Raw genomic sequence first — 24109 nt, 5'->3', positions numbered from 1 at the left:
TGGATTCACAGAAGACATAAATATAAGTTATCTTATGATTAAATAAATTTAGTTCGCAGTTGATAAATAAAGTTGGGCACTTTATTTAGGTATAGACTGTAATGAATTCATTGAATGATTTGTCTTAATCATGTATGAATTTATTAATGTAGTACGACTACATTGAACATGATCACATATGAGATTTAATTAACATTGAAATGACTGTCAGACTTATTAAATCTCATAGGCATTGATTTTACTGTAATCTAAATCTTGAGTTAATTATGATTTCATGATTGTAATTGTTATTCCATTTGAGTTACCAATGGGCACAACACATTCTTGTGGTCAAGATTACCCAGTATCTTGGTGGGAGCAATTATGAGTATTGGAGTTATGGATTAACAATATAGAAATTGTACAACACATCTCTTGATGGGTTTTCGGCACTTGATCATAGAATTCTTTGGCCAGAGTATGTCAACATATTTAGTATGTTGAAAATGATCATTAGAGAAAACCAGTAAGTATCAAGGAACAAGATGTTATTAAATTAATTGGACAGTTGAGATATCAATTTAATTAACGATGTGGTACAAAGGATTGTGCAGTAAAGAAATCAATGTGGCTTGGGACGAATTATTATACGAGTATACAATTATGGAAGTCAGTTCCAATCTTTTAGTGGAGTAGATTTGTAATTAAATAATTGGGTTAGTTTAATTACAGGCCTAATTATTGTAGCCACTATTGTATGTTCCCAAATGATCCCCGAGTTAGCTCATTTAATTGACTGCACTACTACTGGATTAATAAGCAAGATAACTAGCTATGGGTCAAAAGCCTAAATATATCATTTAGTGGGAGGCTCCATTTAATTAGCTTGTGTGTAAGGGGCCTTATGTTATTTTACAAGGTGGGTCCTCTTTAGAAAAAGCAAGTAACGTGAGTTTTGATTTTGGATTATAAGACGATAGTCAATTTTACCTTTCTTTTTCTCTAAAGAAAAAGGGAGCAGCCACTTTATACTGATCAGAGAAAAAGATTTTTCTCTCTATTGTTGAGAGAAAATTTTTTCGAGTGCTAGTTGCTTTGGTAGTGATAAAGGTGCCCACACGTCAAGTGCAGATCAAATCTGAGTCATAACCTGGAAGATCATTGGATTGCCAGTTCGTGTTCTAACAAGCGTGGTGGTGACGGATCATGATATAACAGGAGTGGTGGTGACGGATCGTGATCTCGGAGCGTAAATCACTTCAGTGGAAAAAACCAAATTGGATTTTCAAGGTATGATTTCTGGATTACAAATTCTTATATATAATATGAGAACGATCTTAAAAGGTTTTATAAAAATTTAAAAACATGATTTTTCCCCAACAGTATCTTCGTCACTTGTAGTGATTCAATGACTGAGTGAAAAGTGTTTTAATGATCCAATTAGAATATTTCTTATTTTGTACATAAGCAAAGCATTCAAAGCCATACTTACCTTACTTTTTCTACCCATCCGCAAGATTCCAAGAATCATGTACCTATATTCCAGTAAAATAATTTCAGGAAATATCAAAATTGCAAATAAGGAACTATATTAGTGACCTACCAAATTTTATTGTAGAAATTTTCGGGATCAACGATTGGGTCTGGTTGGTTAATTGGTCACATTTTATTCATGAAATGGGTTGAACTAGTATTAGTTTAGATGTAGCAACAGAATTTTATTAGGTCTTCTTTTATTGCTTGTAAGAAAGTTTGGTTTGGATACAATACAAGCTTACATGGAAAGGTTTATATCGCATGACAAATACAATAATCGCCATGAAATCTAGACACACTAAGCATATTTATTAATCACAAATGTAGCCCATTTCTTTGTTTATTTCTTATCAACTCCATTCTAATTGGGCTGGTGTTGTATACTTCAATATGGTTATCTTGACTCAATTTAGAGGTACAATGCTTGGTTGTTAGCTCATGGTTTCTCTCAGCAATACGTACTAGATTATGATGAAACATTTAATCCGATGGTAAAATTTATAATTATATGAGTTGTACTTGCACTTGCAACCAATAAAGACAGAAACTTTTGGCAGATGGATATGAAGAATGTCTTCTTCATGGAGAGTGAGATCATAGATTTATTTGATTCAACCAATGGTGTTTTGAAACCAAGATCATTGTAAATATGTATGTAAGCTCTAGAAAGTACTATACATATTGAAACAAACACCTAGGGTGTAGTATGGTAAAATTGTTGAATTTCAAACTCAAAGTAATTATTTAGTAGCACCAACAGATTCTAGCTTGTTGGTTAAAGCTAATGGAAGATAATTATAATCAGTGATAATAAGGCAGAAATCCTTTGAACAAAATAGAGCTTATTAGTTCATATCTAGATGAAGGAATTTAGACAGTTTAAGCATTTTCTTGGTCTCGAGGTTGACTACACACAAGAAGGAATATTTCTCAACACCAATGGAAACAAATGGCAATATGTGTGCACATGAAAGAAAAAACTTAGAAGATGCAACAATGTATCAACAATTAGTAGGTTGTCTTATCCACTTAACCTTGACGAGACCTAACATTTCTTATGTCGTTAGTGTGATAAAAAGATATATGCAAATCCAAAGAAGCCATATTTGGAAGCAGTTAAGCGAATACAGAGATATGTGAAAGGTAAAATTGACTGTCGTCTTTTGTGCAAGAAAGGTGAAGATTGCAAGCGAGTTGGCTATTGTGATGCTGACTATGCATGAGATCATGATACTCGACAATCAACCATTGGATATATATTTAAGTAGGATTTTCGAACATTTTCTTGATGTAGTAAGAGACAACTGATTGTGTCTTTGTCAATGATAGAAACTGAGTACAGAATGGCTGCAATGGCAGCTCAAGAAATACATGGTTGATACTACTGATGAATGATCTATATCAACCAATTGATTATGCTACTCTATTGTTCTATGACAATCAATTAACAATACGTTTGGCTAAAAATCCAGTCTTTCATGCAAGAATTAAGCATATAGAGGCGTATTATCACTTCGTCAGCGAAAAAGTCTTGCAACATAGAGCTGAACTACGATACATCAAGAAAGATGAGCAAGTTTCAGATTTGTTTGTGAAAAATTTGATTGCTGGAAAGTTTAAAAGGTTTTGTCTTCAACCTAGTATAGTGAAAAGGATGGAAGTTGGTGTTGAGGAAGGGAGTGTTGGAGTATAAAATGCCACCCTAATTAAAAAAATCCAACCCATGAAAACTTCTATTGTTAGTTTCAAAGTTTTATAATGGAATATAGTTGGTAAGCAATAAACAAGGAAGCCGGCTACATGTGTGAGGAGGAAATATTTGTGATTAATAAATATGCTTAGTGTGCCTAGCACATTGTATGGTTATTGTTGTATTTGTGCTGCTATATAAACCCTTCCTTATAAGCTTGTATTGTATCCAGAGCAAGCTTTCTTATAAGCAATAAAAGTTGTGTTGAGTGTAGTATTAAGTGAATCTTGAGTGGTAAAATTAGAGCTATGAACTCTACATTTTACTCAACACTATCTAACAATGGTAGGTGTGAAGTAGACCATTGTTCTATATTTTTGCCTATAAAAAGATATAAAAATCCTAATAATCTCACCAAACAAAAGTTAACTACATCACTCTGATACCACTTATGAGATTGATCTAGTTTTATAAGTTTAGCCAAATTTAATTAAATATTTCTCAATTTCTTCTTGCACAGCTTTTTTGAATTGATCTGCTTACTGACTCTTAATAGTTTCTTTATAGATACTTGGTTCTTATTGATATAGATTATGCACAAACATATGCCATTATATCAGCATGGCCCAACCTTTTTATTGCTTTTGATACTCTTTTTTTTTGTCTATCCCTTGGTAGTCAATAGTTCTTAGTACTAGCTTGACCTTCAAACTCTTCACAACTTCCAATTCTACATTCTTTTTGTGCATCACTTGCATTTTCCTCAGCTTGATTGCTCGTGAGCTCTAGACCCCTTTGCGCATGAGACTTATCTAGTCGTTCATCCTTCCCATTCACTTAATCAATATTTTTTTTTTGTTTCCTTGTATCATCTTTGATTCATTAAATATCACATCTCTAGTGATTATACTCTTTGGTGGTTTCAAGTCGGGACACTAGCTATAGTTTCTAGACCTTAACTCTAATTGGGTACCTAATCAAAGCATATTTCAAGGCTCATATAGTTTAGTCTGCAGGCTTTTCTAACCACAATTCTATTTTACTTGTCAATTTAATAATTAAAAATTAGAAATATATATTTGGGATCAGTAAAAAAAAATAATAAGATATTTTTTTTGTATTTTTTGTTACTTTTTAGACATTTTTTTTAACAAAAATATATTTTATACTCCAAAGATAAAATATTAAACAAAGACTTATTTACTCCTTTTGCTTAAATCTTTTTGGCCATGAGGATTTTAGTTATTATATAAACAGCAGAAATAAGTGGTATATAATGATTTTAGTAGGGGAGAAACTAACAATCTCTCTTTTCATTAATCGATGGTAGAATCTTAGTTTAATGGGGCCATAACAAGGAAATTATAAATTTGAGTGAGCTATAACATAAAATTTATAAAATTAAAGAGACAAAGAAGGGAATTATAATACATAAATGTAAAATTTTGATAGGCTATAACAAAGTTATGTGAAAAATCAAGGGGCCAAATATGAAATTTACCTAAATAAGTAAATTTCCTATTCAATTTTTAAATGGACAAGGATATTTCCATCCCACTATTTTTGTAAATGCACCTCACTTCTAAAAAGTAATTAAAATAAGTTCACAATATTCTTAAAAAATATAAATTAATAAAAGTTTTGTATAGTTTATCAGTTAAATCAGTCTCTTAAATTTTTTTTCTTAAGTTCTTTGACCATGTTTTATCATAAATTTAAATATAAATTTTATTTTACTATTTTATTATTATGATATAAAAATACAAAATTACCCTCATAAAACATGAGTTATTATATCTAATAATCTAGGTATTTAATTTTGCGGCTTATAATCTATTATTTTTAAATGAAACCTAATTATTATTTCACTACCTTTACATGTAAATGACATAAATTTGACAATTTAATAATTTATATGAAAATTGTGCCATAAAGACACTATGTTAATTCAATTAAAAAATAATAATCGTATTAATAAAGTAGTATTAGAAACAATAAGTTTGGTACAAATTAGAAAAATATTGATAAATTAAATTCTTGATAATTTTAGTTTATAAGGGTAAAATAGTCAATTGAAACTTATGTTAAAGCAATCTTTGTAATCAAACATGCTGAAAAAAATCTAAGTTACAAAAAAAGTGAATTAAGATAGATTTAATTAATTAATTATCCAAAGTTCTTCTTGATTTGAAAATTAAAAATAATGTGCAACTTTTATAATTATCTTTTAAAAATGAGGTGAATTTACAAAAAATGAGGGGTGGAGATATCATCACTCTTTTTAAATACTCCTGCAACGTTTTTGACTTGGGGTGGCCAAGCTGCAAGCTTTCTTTTCCCCATAGAATTATGAAATCCTAATAAAATAAGAAACATAAAAATAAATTAAATAAGAAATTGTTCGACCTATTGGAAATCGGCCTAGCATGATTTATTCAAAATTATACTAGATAGGATTCCCTTAACTTCCTCAATTGGCCACATAATAAATGCATCCAGAAATTCTTTCGGTAACAAGCTCATAAATTGTCAGATAATCAACTACAAAAATAACGTTGGGAAGAATGGAAACAGAAGATAGGAATGAGAAAGATAAAATACCACATCTCTCCTCATATTAGTTCAAACTCAATTTTAGGCTAAAAGTTACGAGTAGAGGGTTACTTCAAGCGCTCCTCATTTGATCTCATGAGACCTTGTTGGATCATAAACTTGATCCAAGATGAATAAATCAAGCCCAACTCATGGAAGGTTCCATGAGTAGGTATGGTTGGTGAGGTTTGAATTATTTGTGTTAAGTGTGGTTGGTGAAGTAGGTGAGTGGTAAGTTTTAATGGATGGTGAAGATTTGTTTATTAGTTGAATAAATGAATGGTTGTGATTAGTTTGTTTTATATATAAATACCCACTCTCCCCTTTGGTTTAAACATCAAGTGAAGTAGCAAAATCTCTAAGGTGTAGAGAGTGAAAAATAAGAGTTGTAATTGGTGAGGAATGTTGTTGAAGAAATAAAATAGTGTGTTTTTTTATGAGTTTTATTTGTTAATTCTCCAACAAAGTGGTATCAGAGCTAGTGCTTGATGCTATATATAGTCATATAGCATATCAAATCGAAGATCGCGACGAGAGGAACGTGACGCCACAAAAATCATCCCGATCCGAGACGGGATGCGCCCACACTTGCCGCCGGAAGCTTTCTGTCCTGAAGCTGAGTCGACTCACCGAGTTGAACCAAGCCGAACCGAGCTGAATCGAATCAAGTCGAACCGAGCCAACTCGAGCTGAACCAATCCGAACCGAGCCAAGACTACCAAGCCGGTGTTGACCTTTGAGCAGCGTTGACCTTTGACCAGCGTTGACTATTGACCGTTGACCGAAAGTTGACTCGAGTCCTTCCCAAGGTTTTTCGACGTGCCGGATCCATCTGTGCTTTCAGAATCTCCAAATTCTCACTCAATTTGTGAGTTATGGCAAACAGGGGTGTGATGTCATTTCAAGTTCCACAATTAAAGGGAAGTAAGTTTGACAATTGGAGTATTAAAATGAAGGCTCTATTGGGCGCACATGACGTATGGGATGTCGTGGAGAAAGGCTTTATTGTGCCAGAAAATGAAGCCACTTTAACTGCGGCGCAGAAGGAGAATTTAAAAGACTTGAAGAAGAAAGAGAATAAAGCAAAGTATCTCATCTTTCAATCATTAGATGAAGATGCTTTTGAAAAGATTGCTGGTACAACCTCCTCAAAAGAAGCATGGGAGAAATTAGAGACCTCTTACAAAAGAGCGGAGCAAGTTAAGAAGGTTCGTCTCTAAACATTACGATGAGAATTTGAGTCCTTACACATGAAGGCGTCGGAGTCAATTTCTGACTACTTTACTCGAGTTGTGACCGTTTCCAATGAATTAAAAAGAAATGGCGAGGAGTTAAAAGAGGTAAGGATCATTGAAAGAATACTTCGATCAGTAGACTCGAAATTTGACCATATTGTTGTGACAATTGAAGAAACAAGAGATCTGGAGGATATGACGATCTAACAACTTCAAGGAAGGTTGCAAGCCTATGAAGAAAAACAAAAAAAGAAGCAAGGAATCGAAGAACAACTTCTCAAAATGGAAGTCAATCCAAAGAAAAGAGAAAAAAGCTCCGACAACGAGAGAAGGCACTATGTCTGAGGTAGAGGTCAAGGACGAGGTAGAGGTCGTGGTCATGAATGAGGTTGGAATTTCAACAACAACAACTCCAATTATGCCAAAGGAGAAAGCTCAACCAGAGGACGAGGCAGAGGCAATCCAAAATCGAGGTATGACAAATCCCAAGTACAGTGCTATAATTGTCAAATGTTTGGGCATTATGCTTCAGAATGCAGAGCTCCAAGCACCAGAATTGAAGAGAGAGTGAATTATGCTGAAGCGAAAAATGGTGAAGATGGCACACTTTTACTAGCACACAATGACACAAGTGGAGGTCAAGAAAATACATGGTATCTTGACACAGGTGCTGGCAATCATATGAGTGGAAATAGAAGCATGTTCGTGCAACTAAGTGAATCTGTGAATGGCAGTGTCGCTTTTGGAGATGATTCAAAAGTACCAGTGAAGGGTAGAGGTAACATTCTTTTTCGTGCAAAAAATGGTAGCCACCAAATAATTTCGAATGTTTACTATGTGCCCAATATGAAAAGCAACATTCTTAGTTTATGTCAACTTTTAGAAAAAGGCTATGATATTCACTTAAAAGATTATAGTCTTTTCCTAAGAGATGACAAAGGAAATCTAATTACAAAGGTGAGAATGTCAAAGAATATAATGTTTTCTTTAAATATTCAAAATGATGTTGTAAAATATCTCAAAGCATGTCACAAAGATCAATCCTGGACTTGGCATCTTCGATATGGGCATCTCAACTTTGGAGGACTGGAGCTACTAACTAAGAAGAACATGGTGAAAGACTTACCATACATCAATCACCCTGACCAACTTTGTGAAGGATGTTTACTTGGCAAGCAGTTTAGAAAGAGCTTTCCAAAGGAGTTAAACTCAAGAGCTTAGAAGCCACTCGAGCTCATTTATACTGATGTGTGCGGTCCATTCAAGCCAAACTCCCTTGGTAAAAGTAACTACTTCCTTTTCTTCATAGATAATTTTTCAAGAAAAACTTGGGTGTATTTTTTGAAGCAAAAATCATAAGTCTTTGAAGCTTTCAAGAATTTTAAAGCTGCAGTTGAAAAAGAAAGTGGATACCAAATTAAAGCCATGAGATCTGATCGAGGTGGAGAGTTCACTTCCAAAGAATTTTTAGAGTTTTGTGAAGCAAATGGAATTCGACGCCCTTTGACAGTTCCAAGATCCCCCCAACAAAATGGTGTTGCAAAAAGGAAGAACAGAACCATCCTCGACATGGCAAGAAGCATGCTTAAGAGTAAGAGGCTACCTAAAGAATTTTGGGCTGAAGCAGTTGCATGTGCAGTCTACTTATCCAATCGATCTCCAACAAGAAGCGTGTGGGGCAAGACGCCACAAGAAGCTTGGAGTGGAAAAAAACCTAGCATCACTCATCTAAGAGTTTTCGGAAGCATTGCCCATGTACATGTACCAGACGAAAGTAGAGCCAAGTTGGATGACAAAAGTAAGAAGTTCATCTTCATCGGCTACGATAACAACTCCAAAGGATACAAGCTTTACAATCTAAACAACGAGAAGATCGTGATCAGTCGAGATGTAATTTTTGATGAAGAAGGAGAATGAGATTTTGGCTCTGGTGTGGATGACTTCAACTTCTTTCCCATTGAAGAAGATGCTTATACACAGATAAAACAAGTAGACGAACAATAAGAGCCTGCCACTCCACCTATCTCACCAGCACCAACCACATACGGAGATTCACCGCTGTCTTTCTTAAATGAAAGAACCGAAGAACGTACAAGGAGTCTTCAAGATCTCTATGAGGTAACTGAGAGATATGATAATCTCACTCTCTTTTGCCTCTTTGCTGATTGTGAGCCAGTCAACTTCCAAGAAGCTGCACTAGATGAGAAGTGGAGAATTACAATGGATGAAGAAATCAAAGCCATTGTGAAGAATGATACTTGGGAGCTTACTACTCTTCCAAAAAGTCACAAGGCGATCGGTGTCAAATGGGTGTATAAAACAAAAAGAAATGCGAAGGGAGAAATTGAAAGGCACAAGGCGAGGCTAGTTGCAAAAGGCTATAGTCAAAAGGCTGGCATAGACTATGACGAGGTATTTGCTCCTGTAGCTCTACTTGAAACTATTAGACTTATTATTTCTTTGGCTGCTCAGAACAAATGGAAGATTTTTCAAATGGATGTGAAGTCTGCTTTCTTGAATGGATTATTTGAAGAAGAAGTTTACATCGAACAACCATTAGGCTATGTGGTGAAAGGACACGAGGACAAAATTTTGAGATTGAAGAAAGCTCTTTACGGGTTAAAGCAAGCACCAAGGGCATGGAATAGCAGAATTGACAAGTATTTTCAAGAGAAAGGCTTCACCAAATGCCCATATGAACATGCTCTCTACATCAAAGAAAAATATGGAGATATTTTGATTGTGTGCCTGTATGTGGATGATCTCATCTTCACTGAAAGTAATCCAAGCTTGTTTGAAGAGTTCAAGAGAGTGATGATCAAAGAGTTCGAGATGACTGACATCGGACTGATGGCATATTACCTCGGCATTGAAGTCAAGCAAAAGGAAGAAGGCATATTTATCTCCCAAGAAAGCTATGCAAAGGAGATTCTCAAGAAGTTCAAGATGAATGATTGTAAGCCTATAAGCACGCCAGTGGAATGCGGAGTCAAGTTATCCAAACATGATAAAGGCGAAGATATAGATCCAACATTCTTTAAAAGTTTAGTTGGAAGCCTACGTTATTTGACATGCACAAGACCAGATATCCTTTATGCTGTTGGACTTGTGAGCCGATACATGGAGAATCCAAAGACCACCCATTTTAAAGCTGCAAAAAGAATCCTTCGCTACATCAAAGGTACAACTAATTTCGGCTTGCTATACTCATTTTCTAAAAACTACAAGCTTGTTGGATACAGCGATAGCGATTGGGGTGGAAATGTAGATGATCGAAAGAGCACCACAGGATTTGTGTTCTTCATGGGAGATACTGCTTTCACATGGATGTCAAAGAAGCAACCAATTGTCACGCTATCCACCTGTGAAGCTGAATATGTAGCTGACACATCAAGTGTTTGTCATGCAATTTGGCTCAGAAATTTGCTGAAGGAGTTGAGTTTGGCACAAGAAGAGCCAACCGAGATTTGTGTTGATAACAAATCAGCAATTGCCCTATCCAAGAATCTAGTCTTTCATGATCGAAGTAAACACATAGACACTCGCTATCATTTCATAAGAGAGTGTATTGCAAGAAAAGAAGTGCAAATCAAGTATGTAAAATCACAAGATCAAGCAGCTAATATCTTCACTAAGCCACTCAAGCAAGAAGACTTTGTAAGATTTAGAAGTTTGCTTGGTGTCACAGGATCAAGTTTAAGGGGAGGTGTTGGATCATAAACTTGATCCAAGATGAATAAATCAAGCCCAACTCATGGAAGGTTCCATGAGTAGGTATGGTTGGTGAGGTTTGAATTATTTATGTTAGGTGTGTTAGGTGTGGTTGGTGAAGTAGGTGAGTGGTAGGTTTTAATGGATGGTGAGGATTTGTTTATTAGTTGAATAAATGAATGGTTGTGATTAGTTTGTTTTATGTATAAATACCCACTCTCCCCTTTGGTTTAAACATCAAGTGAAGTAGCAAAATCTCTAAGGTGTAGAGAGTGAAAAATAAGAGTTGTAATTAGTGAGGAGTGTTGTTGAAGAAATAAAATAGTGTGTTTTTTATGTGTTTTATTTGTTAATTCTCCAACAGACCTCTATTATTTATTTTCAGAAATAACCCGGTATCATCACTGGTTTTTGAAGAAAGCTTTTCGATCGTTCAGCTCAACCTTCTCTGATGGTTTGGATTTGAAAATTACTCATTTCTTGAAATTTAAAATGGTAAATCAAGAATGCAAACTAAATGAGGATGGAAATTTGAATGTTACTTCTTTAATACCCACTGCTATTTCCTTTTGATCAATATATAAAGGCTATGAAATAATGAAACTCAAAAATCTATTTAAAAAAAAGAAAGAAAATATGAATGTATAATAATTTCTCAGGTCTTATTAGAAACCACTTTTCAAAATATGAAGAAAATATAAAATATTTTTATACTAATTATTTTTAATATTAATATGCACCTTGTAATCTCATATTATGCTATGTTAATGCTGAAATTTGAGTAATTTTAGAAAGGCTCGTATTCTGAATTAATGTACTTGTTTTTTTCCTCTTTTCTTTTTTTATAATATTATAACTCTTTAAGGCCCCGACTTGGATTTGATTTTTTTGTTTCAGCTTTTTGTTTCTTTGTTGGTTTCTTTTTGCAAGGCTCAGCTTCTGGTGTCCTTGTTGGTTTTTCTAGTTGGAGCATCTAAAAAGATTTTGGGAACGAAGATGAACAGAGATAGAAAGGTGAGTACAATCATGAAAGTGATTAGAGACAGAAAGAAGGGTACAATCTTTTTGTCCCAAGCCATTATGTGCCGAAGGTGTTGGAAAGGTTCAATTTGAACGAAGTAGGGTGGACTAATTCGGGCATGGGTATAGCTCAAAATACTATTATAAACTTTTATGAACTACAGAGAAAAAATAAATTTAGCTCTTATTTATACATAATTAAAAAAGCTCAATTTATGCAAGTATGAAAAAAAATGATACAATTAAAATAGATGAGCAATAACGGTTGATTATATAGTAAATTTAGAATCAATTAATTTTTATATTAATTGATAATCAATATTTCTTAATCGATAATTAAAAAAAAGACAATCAATCAATTAATTTATTGTTTCTTTCCCTTCATTATTATTAATTCTTATGAAGTTCTTCCCAATCGAGTATATTTGGCTAATATCCAATATTACATGTATATATAGCCATAATCATTGCCATTAAAATATGTATATCCATGATAAGAAATCATAGGTATTATGACTTATATATTAAGAAGATGAATCATGATTCATTATTCATGATGACTTAGTTTTATGTCATTGAACATTTTGAATAAATAAGGCTTAGAGGCATTTGAAATTAATACAAGGGAATGTTTATCCTCTCCTTATTGTTCCAAAAAGCTTTCACACAGCACATTATTTGTTTTTTTCTATTATTATTGAGCTCAATACGTGCTCTCATCCCTCTGGAATTGGATCATTTTCTAATCTAATTTTTCATCTTTTAACGATCTCACAACATTGGCAATTTATATTCAATGGTCAAGATTTTTGTAGTTTTTTTTTTGGCCAAAAATGATTATTTTTTTCTTCTAAAGTCTATCATCTTCTTCTTTTCCCCTTTTTTTTTTGAACGAAAATCTGTTAAATAGATTTTTTTTTGGGGAACCTGAAATTAATCTAAAAACGAACTAAATAAATATGGAAAACAATGCCGTACAAGAACAGTTACTTCTGTGTAAATCTCCCACCAATTATATTTTCTATAGGCAACTCGGAACTGCTTATCCTTCAACAAATCTATTGCTAAGTGCTAACTAAGATTGGAAATCGTTTGGGTGTTAATTGACTGCAATTTTGCTGGTTTTTTTTTTTAATTTCTGGATTTGATTTCTAATACATCTATTTGGCTATTTCTTAATCTCATACTCTGTCAATTTCATTAGACGATTCTAATTGTGATCTTCTTTTTCTTCCATGCTTACAGGGACTGATGTCTTTTAAAATTAGGGAAGACAAAACACATTAATATGCTAATATATGAATTTATGGGAAAAAAATAATCAGGACTCTTTTATTTTTTTTCTTTTTCATCCTATGATTATAGGGATTCATGTAAATCTTTTAAAATTAGAGAAGACAAAAATATTAATAGGGTAAGATATCAACTTATGGAAAAAGATAAAAGTAAAGAAATCTTAACCATTCATCACAAAAATTGTCACATGTTATCAAATCTTTAAATGATTAGAAAAAATTAGATTAGGAGAGGTTCAAAATCTACACTGAATCTCTTTCTCTTTATTCCACACTTCACAAATTTCTCTCTTTTTGGCACAATAATAATAATGACATTAAGGGGGAAAAAACGTTTCGATGTTATAAATAATGGACGAAAATAGCCATCCTTCCTGCCAACAATTTAGAGATTGGGGATTATCCTGTCTCGACTACCCGGTTGCCGGGGTTTGATTTATTTGAATGATTGCTAAAGCTAGCTGTGCTTCCTCTGTCGTGTATGTAGTCACTCCAATTGATTGAAAATTGGCAGCATTCTATGGTCTATTTTCGTGTCAACATTGATCACAAACTATTACTAATAGCTGGTGAATAGCCAGCAGAAAATTGTTCCTATCATAGCTAGATATTCCACGTTAAAAAGATTAATTTATTACTGCTTACAAGATCTTTGGGTTAACGAGGCGAGCCGTTTCATTTTTCGATCGGTTATACAGTCAGTCTTGGAACAACAAATCAGATCACGCTAATATCTATCGAACTGTTCTCCAATCCGACAAACAATTATACAAACACATTTTTTTTTTAAGATACGAACCTTGTCGAAGCGAGGTAATTTTATTGAATAAAAGGAAACTACGGCAAATTGGGCTAGTGAAAATGTGATGAGTCTTCTTACCCCTTTGATCCTCAATTTTTCTAGAGAAATCGGGCATGCGCATATGATCACCAATCAATCTAATTGATTGCATACAACATGAATTTATATATATTTATAAATATAGATCACCAATCACCCCCGGCCCCCCACCACCCGGGCCCAAAAAAAGGGAAGGCAAAAATAAAGTACATGATGATCACACTAATTATTTCAGGAGGGTTTTTAGAAGATATCAATTGTATTAACGGACAGACAATTAATTTGGACAATCAGTTAATATGAAAACTACTATTTAGCGATGTTTGGCAATGCTGTGAGAAGGCTCAAAATTAATTTTGAAAAGGTAAGAACAAATTTTGATATTTGATTTTTTTTTTCTTAAATTTATTGCTTGACAATATATATCATCCAATCCTTATACAAATTTTGTAATAAAACCAATGAATTTAAGTACATCATTATTATTATGAATTTTAAATTCACATATATGCTCCTTAATTACCATATGTCTTCCATATCCTATCAATTATTTTCAATATAAAAACATAAAGGAAACAAAATTAATAAAGTACAAATATTAATTTTAGCAATTGTTATTTTTAGTAATGTACTCAAACACTCCGTTTTTGTACAATTATTTTTTTCCCCTGTAGACGGTTGTAGCCAAACCAATGAACCTTTTGACGTCTATAGTATTTGAGTTTTGGTCATTTCATATTCAGCCGGTTTGTAATACATATTGTACAACTTTTTTTTTTAACAACCAATGTCGATACTTATCCAGTTGTACATAATTTTTATGTACAATTTTTTTTTTCAAAAAAAAAAAAAAGAAGAAGACAAGGATGAGAAGAACCCACATTTATTTATTTTATATCTCTACCTTTCCCAGGAGTCAAGCCGTCAAGGTGGTTGGCCAAACAAATCGATTGCCTCAATTGAGGGTGATTGTGAAATTGTAATTAATGATGCATAGATATTATTGTGTATTAGCATAAGTCAGATATTATATTTTATTTATACTATTTGATGTGTTGGATGAATTAATTTGACCGTGCTGTTTCGGGCGTTGTCCGTTATTTCGTTTTGAGGAAATGGATCACTGTAGAACAGTTGAGGTTGAAATCATTTTGGATTTGTTGATTATATAGATTTGCAGGTTGGAGATATGAAAATATTTGGAAACGTGGCAAATAGTCATTCTAGATAAAATAGAAAGTCTTACCTAAGGAGATCGGGACTAGTCCTTTCAACGAATTAGTAAATTTAACCAATGAAAAAAAAAGACTTTGCCTCACAGTGAACGAATTTGAGAACTATCTATATATATAGTTCCATGCATCCACAAAAAGTGAAAAAAAAATAGTTATTAGAAAGCCCAAATGATAAACCAGCCTAGTTAATATCCTAACACCCATCACGATTAAATTGGCAAGGATATTTACAGCCAAAATAAAATTTAATAATAAAACTATAACAATTAAATTCCAAAAAAAAATGAATAATTTTTTAAAATTTCATAAATAAATAAACATAAAAGACCAATCAAATAGATCCAAATTTAACAAGAGCACACCTATGGTTTTCAACTTTTACATGTATAGGGTTCAAATTTGACAAGAACACATCTAGGATTTTCAAGATTTAGGTGTACAGGGTTCGAATTTGACAAGAACACATCTAGGGTTTCTAAGTTTTACAAATCTAGGGTTCGAAATTGACAAGAACATTAAAATTGAAATGAAACACAACACTAGAAACATTATTTACCTGTATTGATCAAATGGTTGCGACAGTGGGCAAGTGAGGGTTCTCAGTTAGGGTAAAATTCAATAGTAGCAGCACACGCGTTTGGTGGGTATTCCATATAGTTCTTAGTGAGGGCCAAAATCGATAGTGAAATACAAGAGAACGTCGGCAGTGGTTCAGTGCCCATGCAAGGATTTCAGGCGAGAAGGGCTTTGTGAGTGTGAGATTGACGAGAGTGACTGAGCGAGAGACAAGAATGAGAGTGCCAACACTTTGGGAAAAAAAATACGATGGTTGAAAACTGAAGAGGGTTTTGTTTTTATTTAGTTTCAATCTAAACGGTGTCGTTTCTTATTTTCTCTTTTAATCCAAACAATACCATTTATTCTTTATTTATTTTAAAATTTTCAGTCAATCTTGTAAATTAAAATCAAAATAAAAAAGTTGCTTGACGACCAAAATTGTATCACAAACTTGTCATTACTTTTTGATAGCTAAATAATTTATCACCAGTCTATCACAGACGTTTGATAGATAAAATTTCTATCACAAATATGTCGTAAATGCATGATAGAAAAAAAATCTATCATCAGTCTATCGTTGTAGCTCTCCAGATCAAAAACTGTCACACAGAGGACTGTCATAGTAGATCCTTTTTCTTGTAGTGTGGGGCCATAACAAGGAAATTATAAATTTGAGTGAGCTATAACATAAAATTTATAAAATTAAAGAGACAAAGAAGGGAATTATAATACATAAATGTAAAATTTTGATAGGCTATAACAAAGTTATGTGAAAAATCAAGGTGCCAAATATGAAATTTACCTAAATAAGTAAATTTCCTATTCAATTTTTAAATGGACAGGGATATTTCCATCCCACTATTTTTGTAAATCCACCTCACTTCTAAAAAGTAATTAAAATAATTTCAAAATATTCTTAAAAAATATAAATTAATAAAAGTTTTGTATAGTTTATCAATTAAATCATTCTCTTAATTTTTTTCTTAAGTTCTTTGGCCATGTTTTATCATAAATTTTATTTTACTATTTTATTATTATGATATAAAAGATAAAATTACCCTCATAAAACATGAGTTATTGTATCTAATAATCTAGGTATTTAATTTTGCGGCTTATAATCTATTATTTTTAAATGAAACCTAATTATTATTTCACTACCTTTACATGTAAATGACATAAATTTGACAATTTAATAATTTATATGAAAATTGTGCCATAAAGACACTATGTTAATTCAATTAAAAAATAATAATCGTATTAATAAAGTAGTATTAGAAACAATAAGTTTGGTACAAATTAGAAAAATATTGATAAATTAAATTCTTGATAATTTTAGTTTATAAGGGTAAAATAGTCAATTGAAACTTATGTTAAAGCAATCTTTGTAATCAAACATGCTGAAAAAAATCTAAGTTACAAAAAAAGTGAATTAACATAGATTTAATTAATTAATTATCCAAAGTTCTTCTTGATTTGAAAATTTTAAAAATAATGTGCTACTTTTATAATTATCTTTTAAAAATGAGGTGAATTTACAAAAAAAAATATGGGGTGGAGATATCATCACACTTTTTAAATACTCCAGCAACGTTTTTGACTTGGAGTGGCCAAGCTGCAAGCTTTCTTTTCCCCATAGAATTATGAAATCCTAATAAAATAAGAAACATAAAATTAAACTAAATAAGAAATTTTTCGACCTATTTGAAATCGGCCTAGCATGATTTATTCGAAATTATACTAGATAGGATTCCCTTAACTTCCTCAATTGGCCACATAATAAATGCATCCAGAAATTCTTTCGGTAACAAGCTCATGAATTGTCAGAGAATCAACTACAAAAATAACGTTGGGAAGAATGGAAACAGAAGATAGGAACGAGAAAGATAAAATACCACATCTCTCCTCATATTAGTTCGAATTCAATTTTAGGCTAAAAGTTACGAGTAGAGGGTTACTTCAAGCCCTCCGCATTTTATCTCAAGAGACCTCTATTGTTTATTTTCAGAAATAACCCGGTATCATCACTGCTTTTGAAGAAAGCTTTTCAATCGTTCAGCTCAACCGTCTCTGATGGTTTGGATTTGAAAATTACTCATCGCTTGAAATTTGAAATGGTAAATCAAGAATGCAAACTAAATGAGGATGGAAATTTGAATGTTACTTCTTTAATACCCACTGCTGTTTCCTTTTCATCCAAATATAAAGGCTATGAAATAATGAAACTGAAAAATCTATTTAAAAAAAAAAAGAAAGAAAATATGAATGTATAATAATTTCTCGGGTCTTATTAGAAACCACTTTTCAAAATATGAAGAAAATATAAAATATTTTATATTAATTATTTTTAATATTAATATGCACCTTGTAATCTCATAATATGCTGTGTTAATGCTGAAATTTGAGTAATTTTAGAAAGGCTCGTATTCTGAATTAATGTACTGTTTTTTTTTCCTCTTTTCTTTTTTTATAATATTATAACTCTTTAAGGCCCCGACTTAGATTTGATTTTTTTGTTTCAGCTTTTTGTTTCTTTGTTGGTTTCTTTTTGCAAGGCTCGGCTTCTGGTGTCCTTGTTGGTTTTTCTAGTTGGAGCATCTAAAAAGATTTTGGGAACGAAGATGGACAGAGATAGAAAGGTGAGTACAATCATGAAAGTGATTAGAGACAGAAAGAAGGGTACAATCTTTTTGTCCCAAGCCATTATGTGCCCAAGGTGTTGGAAAGGTTCAATTTGAATGAAGTAGGGTGGACTAATTCGGGCTTGGGTATAGCTCAAAATACTATTATAAATTTTTATGAACTACAGAGAAAAAATAAATTTAGCTCTTATTTATACATGATTAAAAAAGTTCAATTTATACAAGTATGAAAAAAAAATGATACAATTAAAATAGATAAGCAATATCGGTTGATTAGTAAAATTGGAGTCAATTAATCTTTATATTAATTAACAATCAATATTTCTTAGTCAATAATTAAAAAACAGACAATCAATCAATTAATTTATTGTTTCTTTCTCATCATTATTATTAATTTTTATGAAGTTCTTCCCAATCAAGTATATTTGACTAATATCCAATATTACATGTATATATAGCCATAATCATTGCCATTAAAATATGTATATGCATGATAAGAAATCATAGGTATTATGACTTATATATTAAGAAGATGAATCATGATTCATTATTCATGATGACTTAGTTTTATGTCATTGAACATTTTGAATAAATAAGGCCTTAGAGGCATTTGAAATTAATACAAGTGAATTTTTTTTTCTATTATTATTAAGCTCAATATGTGCTCTCATCCCTCTGGAATTGGATCATTTTCTAATCTAATTTTTCATCTTTTAACGATCTCACAACATTGGCAATTTATATTCAATGGTCAAGATTTTTGTAGTTTTTTTTCTTGGCCATAAATGATTATTTCTTTTTTCTAAAGTCTATCATCTTCTTCTTTTTTCCCTTTTTTTTTTTGAACAAAGATCTGTCAAATAGAAATTTTTTTTCGGGAACCTGAAATTAATCTAAAAACGAACTAAATAAATATGGAAAACAATGCCATACAAGAACAGTTACTTCTGTGTAAATCTCCCACCAATTATATTTTTTATAGGCAACTTGCAACTGCTTATCCTTACAACAAATCTATTGGTAAGTGCTAACTAAGATTGGAAATCGTTTGGGTGTTAATTGACTGCAATTTTGCTGTTTTTTTTTTAATTTCTGGATTTGATTTCTAATACATCTATTTGGGTATTTATTAATCTCATACTCTGTCAATTTCATTAGACGATTCTAATTGTGACTCTTCTTTTTCTTCCATGTTTATAGGGATTCATGTCTTTTAAAATTAGGGAAGATAAAACACAGTAATATGCTAATATATCAATTTATGGGAAAAGAATCATTAGGACTCTTTTTTTTTTCTTTTTCCTCCTATGATTGTAGGGATTCATGTAAATCTTTTAAAATTAGAGAAGACAAAAATATTAATAGGGTAATATATCAACTTATGAAAAAAGATAAAAGTAAAGAAATCTTAACCATTCATCACAAAAATTGTCACATGTTATCAAATCTTAAAATGATTAGAAAAAATTAGATTAGGAGAGGTTCAAAATCTACACTGAATCTCTTTCTCTTTATTCCACACTTCAAAATTATTTTTTTTCTTTTTGGCACAATAATAATAATGACAGTAAGAGGGGAAAAAACGTTTCGATGTTATAAATAATGGACGAAAATAGCCATCCTTCCTGCCAACAATGTAGAGATTGGGGATTATCCTGTCTCGACTACCCGGTTTCCAGGGTTTGATTTATTTGAATGATTGCTAAAGCTAGCTGTGCTTCCTCTGTCGTGTATGTAGTCACTCCAATTGATTGAAAATTGGCAGCATTCTATGGTCTATTTTCGTGTCAACATTGATCACAAACTATTACTAATAGCTGGTGAATAGCCAGCAGAAAATTGTTCCTATCATAGCTAGATATTCCACGTTAAAAAGATTAATTTATTACTGCTTGTGAGCTATGTAATTTCTGATATATGTCCTTTACAAGATCTTTGGGTGAACGAGGCGAGCCGTTTCATTTTTCGATCGGTTATACAGTCAGTGTTGGAACAACAAATCAGATCACGCTAATATCTATTGAATTGTTCTCCAATCCGAAAACCAATTATACAAACACATTTTTTAAAAAAAAAACGAAACTTGTCGAAGCGAGGTAATTTTATTGAAATAAAAGGAAACTACGGCAAATTGGGCTAGTGAAAATGTGATGAGTCTTCTTACCCCTTTGATCCTCAATTTTTCTAGAGAAATCGGGCATGCGCATATGATAATTAGTTAATATGAAAACTACTATTTAGCGATGTTTGGAAATGCTGTGAGAAGGCTCAAAATTAATTTTGAAAAGGTAAGAAAAAATTTTGATATTTGATTTTTTTTTCTTAAATTTATTGCTTGACAATATATATCATCCAATCCTAATACAAATTTTGTAATAAAACCAATGAATTTAAGTACATCATTATTATTATGAATTTTAAATTCACATATATGCTCCTTAATTACCATATGTCTTCCATATCCTATCAATTGTTTTCAATATAAAAACATGAAGGAAACAAAATTAATAAAGTACAAATATTAATTTTAGCAATTATTATTTTTAGTAATGTACTCAAACACTCCGTTTTTGTACAATTATTTTTTTTCCCCTGTAGAAGGTTGTAGCCAAACCAATGAACCTTTTGACGTCTATAGTATTTGAGTTTTGGTCATTTCATATTCTCCGTTTTTGTACAATTATTACGTACAACTTTTTTTTTTTTTAACAACCACTGTCGATACTTATCCAGTTGTACGTAATTTTTATGTACAATTTTTTTTTCAAAAAAACAAAGAAGACAAGGATGAGAAGAACCCACATTTATTTATTTTTATCTCCACCTTTCCCAGGAGTCAAGCCGTCAAGGTGGATGGCCAAACAAATCGATTGCCTCAATTGAGGGTGATTGTGAAATTCTAATTAATGATACATAGATATTATTGTGTATTAGCATAAGTCATATATTATATTTTATTGATACTATTTGATGTGTTGGATGAATTAATTTGACCGTGCTATTTCGGGCGTTGTCCGTTATTTCGTTTTGAGGAAATGGATCACTGTAGAACAGTTGAGGTTGAAATCATTTTGGATTTGTTGATTATATAGATTTGCAGGTTGGAGATACGAAAATATTTGGAAACGAGGCAAATAGTCATTCTAGATAAAATAGAAAGTCTTACCTAAGGAGATCGGGACTAGTCCTTTCATTTTTCGCTCGGTTATAGGCAATGGCTCAAAAACACAAACAATGATAAAAAGACAAATAGCGGATAAATTTTATTCAAATAAAGGGAAATTATTACAACAAAGAACGGATTGAGTTCTGTTGCTTTAGAGCCATAAGAAAGGGCATGAACCCAAACCTCAACTAAACCAACAGTTAACATACTTATGATCTCAAAGCAATCTACAAAGCATGCAACATGAATTTATTTATATTGACGCTGTGGCCCTCAAGCTTCTATAGGGAGACTGTGCAACACTACGGTCTCAACGGTGAGCCCCGGGCCGAACCCGAATAGCACACCCCAGTCAAGCCCTTCACCTGTGGTGGCTTTCCCTTCTTCAAGACACTTGTTTCTCATCTCATCAAGAATGAACAAAACACATGCACTTGACATGTTACCATATTCAGACATAACATGTCGGCTAGCTCTCAACTTGTCCTTTCTCAGGCCGAGTTTTGCCTCGACCTGGTCGAGAATTGCCGGACCACCGGGGTGAGCAATCCAGAATATCGAGTTCCAGTCGCTGATACCAATTGGAGTAAATGCATCAACTAAGCTTTTCTCTATGTTTGCTGAAAAAAATTCGGGAACATCTTTCTTCAAATGAACCGTTAGACCCGCCTCACGTATGTGTCCTTCAATTGCACCATCAGAATCAGGCAGAAGCGTCTGTGAAGCCGACACAATATGATACAATGGACGCTCAATGGATGTATCAGGATCAGCACCGACAATCAGTGCAGCAGCACCATCAGCGAAAAGAGCCTGACCCACTAGAGAATCAATATGGGTATAAGACGGCCCACGGAAAGTGGGGATTGTGTTCTCAGAACAAACAACAAGAACACGAGAGCCCTTGTTGTTTTCAGCCAAATCTTTAGCAAGACGAAGGATGGTGGCGCCAGCATAACACCCTTGTTGATATATCATCATACGCTTAACATCCGGGTTGAGGCCGATGAGTCTTGTGAGCTGATAGTCAGCGCCAGGCATGTCGACGCCTGCAGATGTGCAGAAAATGAGATGGGTGATATTGGATTTGGGCTGTCCCCATTCTTTGATAGCTTTGGTTGCCGCCTCTTTGCCAAGCTTTGGTACTTCAACAAGAGAAATGTCCTGGCGCGCATCGAGTGATGTCCCCATGTGTAAGCACATATTAGGGTTTGCTTTTAAAATCTCTTCTGTTAAGCACATGTGACGCTTTCTTATCATCGACTTCTCACCTGTAAATTAAGATCAAATCACCAAAATCATTGATGCGTAATCTGCATTAACAACATGCACACCCAGAAAAGCTAAACAATTAAAATAAAATAAAAGAATGAGAATAAAAATGATCTCGCATTCATACACAAGAGCTTGAACTTCTCTTTGAGCTCAGTCATGTGCTCGCTGTTGGTGATCCCGAAGTAATAGTCAGGATAATCAGCTTGGATGACACAATTGGGCGGCGTTGCCGTGCTGATGGCGAGGATGGTCGCCAGGCCCTCGGCTCGCTGAGCCTTTCTAATCTCCTCCATTGTTACCATCTCTGATCGTCAGATTGCTTCCAAAACAGTACTTAAACTTAGTTAATTAATAAGTTTGCGCTTTCGCGATTGTGATCTGCAGGGACCTAACTGCATGAGTTTATATAGGCAATTGTGCTTATAGTGCTGTATAGAAAAAAATAATAATAAAATGTTGATTTTTTTTATTTGAATAACAAGATAATTTTGACCGCAAGTACCAGTGTTAATGTCATAATCTAAGCTTGAACTGCTATCATATAATCATTATACGGATTTTTTTTTTTTTTTTAAAAAAGCAGTCATGACAACGTGCAACGATTATAAAACTGCATTGTAATCAGTACGCTAGTGAACGGATGATTATCTACGTTATATTTATGGATTAGGATCTTTTTCTCATTTTTTTTATATTTGCCTCTCCTTACCTTTATAATCTATTGAAAAAAAGTTAACTTGATTGTAAATAAAGTGAAAAATAAATACAAAATTTAATCTTAACCACTCATTAAATAAGGAGAAGTAAGGAGGAGAAAAAAAAAGGGACAAGAGAGGATCCTTATCCTTATCAAAAGGACAGATATTTCTTCTTCTCTACAAGACCAAGCATTTTCTTGCCATTTGGGTTTAGTGGGTCGCTATCAATTAAGGTAGGAATCTATCAAACTTTTGAATGTTGTGTGTGGTTAAATGTATATTTACTTTGATTTCAATTAATTTTTTTCTATGTGAACAGCTATCAGAATCTATCAAACCAAAAATTGGGTTTCACAGAATTTTGAGCGATTGCTTGATTGATGAATTAAATGACAAATTCTGACAATGAATTTATGAACTTGATTCTAAAAACCGTAATAATAACGAACTTTAGGTTTTGAGAATTTTGAGACAGTCATTGGATTGAAGATTTTTGAAAAGTAAAATATTGAAATGTGTTGCTGTAGATTTGGATATTGGTAGTGAGGATCGGTGCTTTTGTGTTTTGCATTCGTTCATTAATGGAACAAATCAGCAAATTTTGTGGAAGTCCTTATGATTAGAAGTAAAAGAAGATAT

General features: G+C 32.7%; 1 protein-coding gene across 1 annotated transcript; it reads right to left on the bottom strand.

The window, feature by feature from the left end:
• Window positions 1-21566: 21566 nt before the first annotated feature.
• LOC102618836 (acridone synthase 2-like) lies at window positions 21567-23169 on the bottom strand. Its single transcript, XM_006464422.4, has 2 exons — window positions 22897-23169; window positions 21567-22768 (listed from the first exon to the last, which is right to left on the bottom strand). The coding sequence occupies exons 1-2, from the start codon at window positions 23072-23074 to the stop codon at window positions 21771-21773; spliced, it is 1176 nt and encodes a 391-aa protein (XP_006464485.1). The 5' UTR covers window positions 23075-23169; the 3' UTR covers window positions 21567-21770.
• Between the last annotated feature and the right edge of the window lie 940 nt (window positions 23170-24109).

This window comes from Citrus sinensis, chromosome 7 (genome assembly GCF_022201045.2).
Source record: "Citrus sinensis cultivar Valencia sweet orange chromosome 7, DVS_A1.0, whole genome shotgun sequence".
NCBI classification, from domain to species: domain Eukaryota; kingdom Viridiplantae; phylum Streptophyta; class Magnoliopsida; order Sapindales; family Rutaceae; genus Citrus; species Citrus sinensis.
This window is presented reverse-complemented; position numbering and strand designations above follow the sequence as displayed.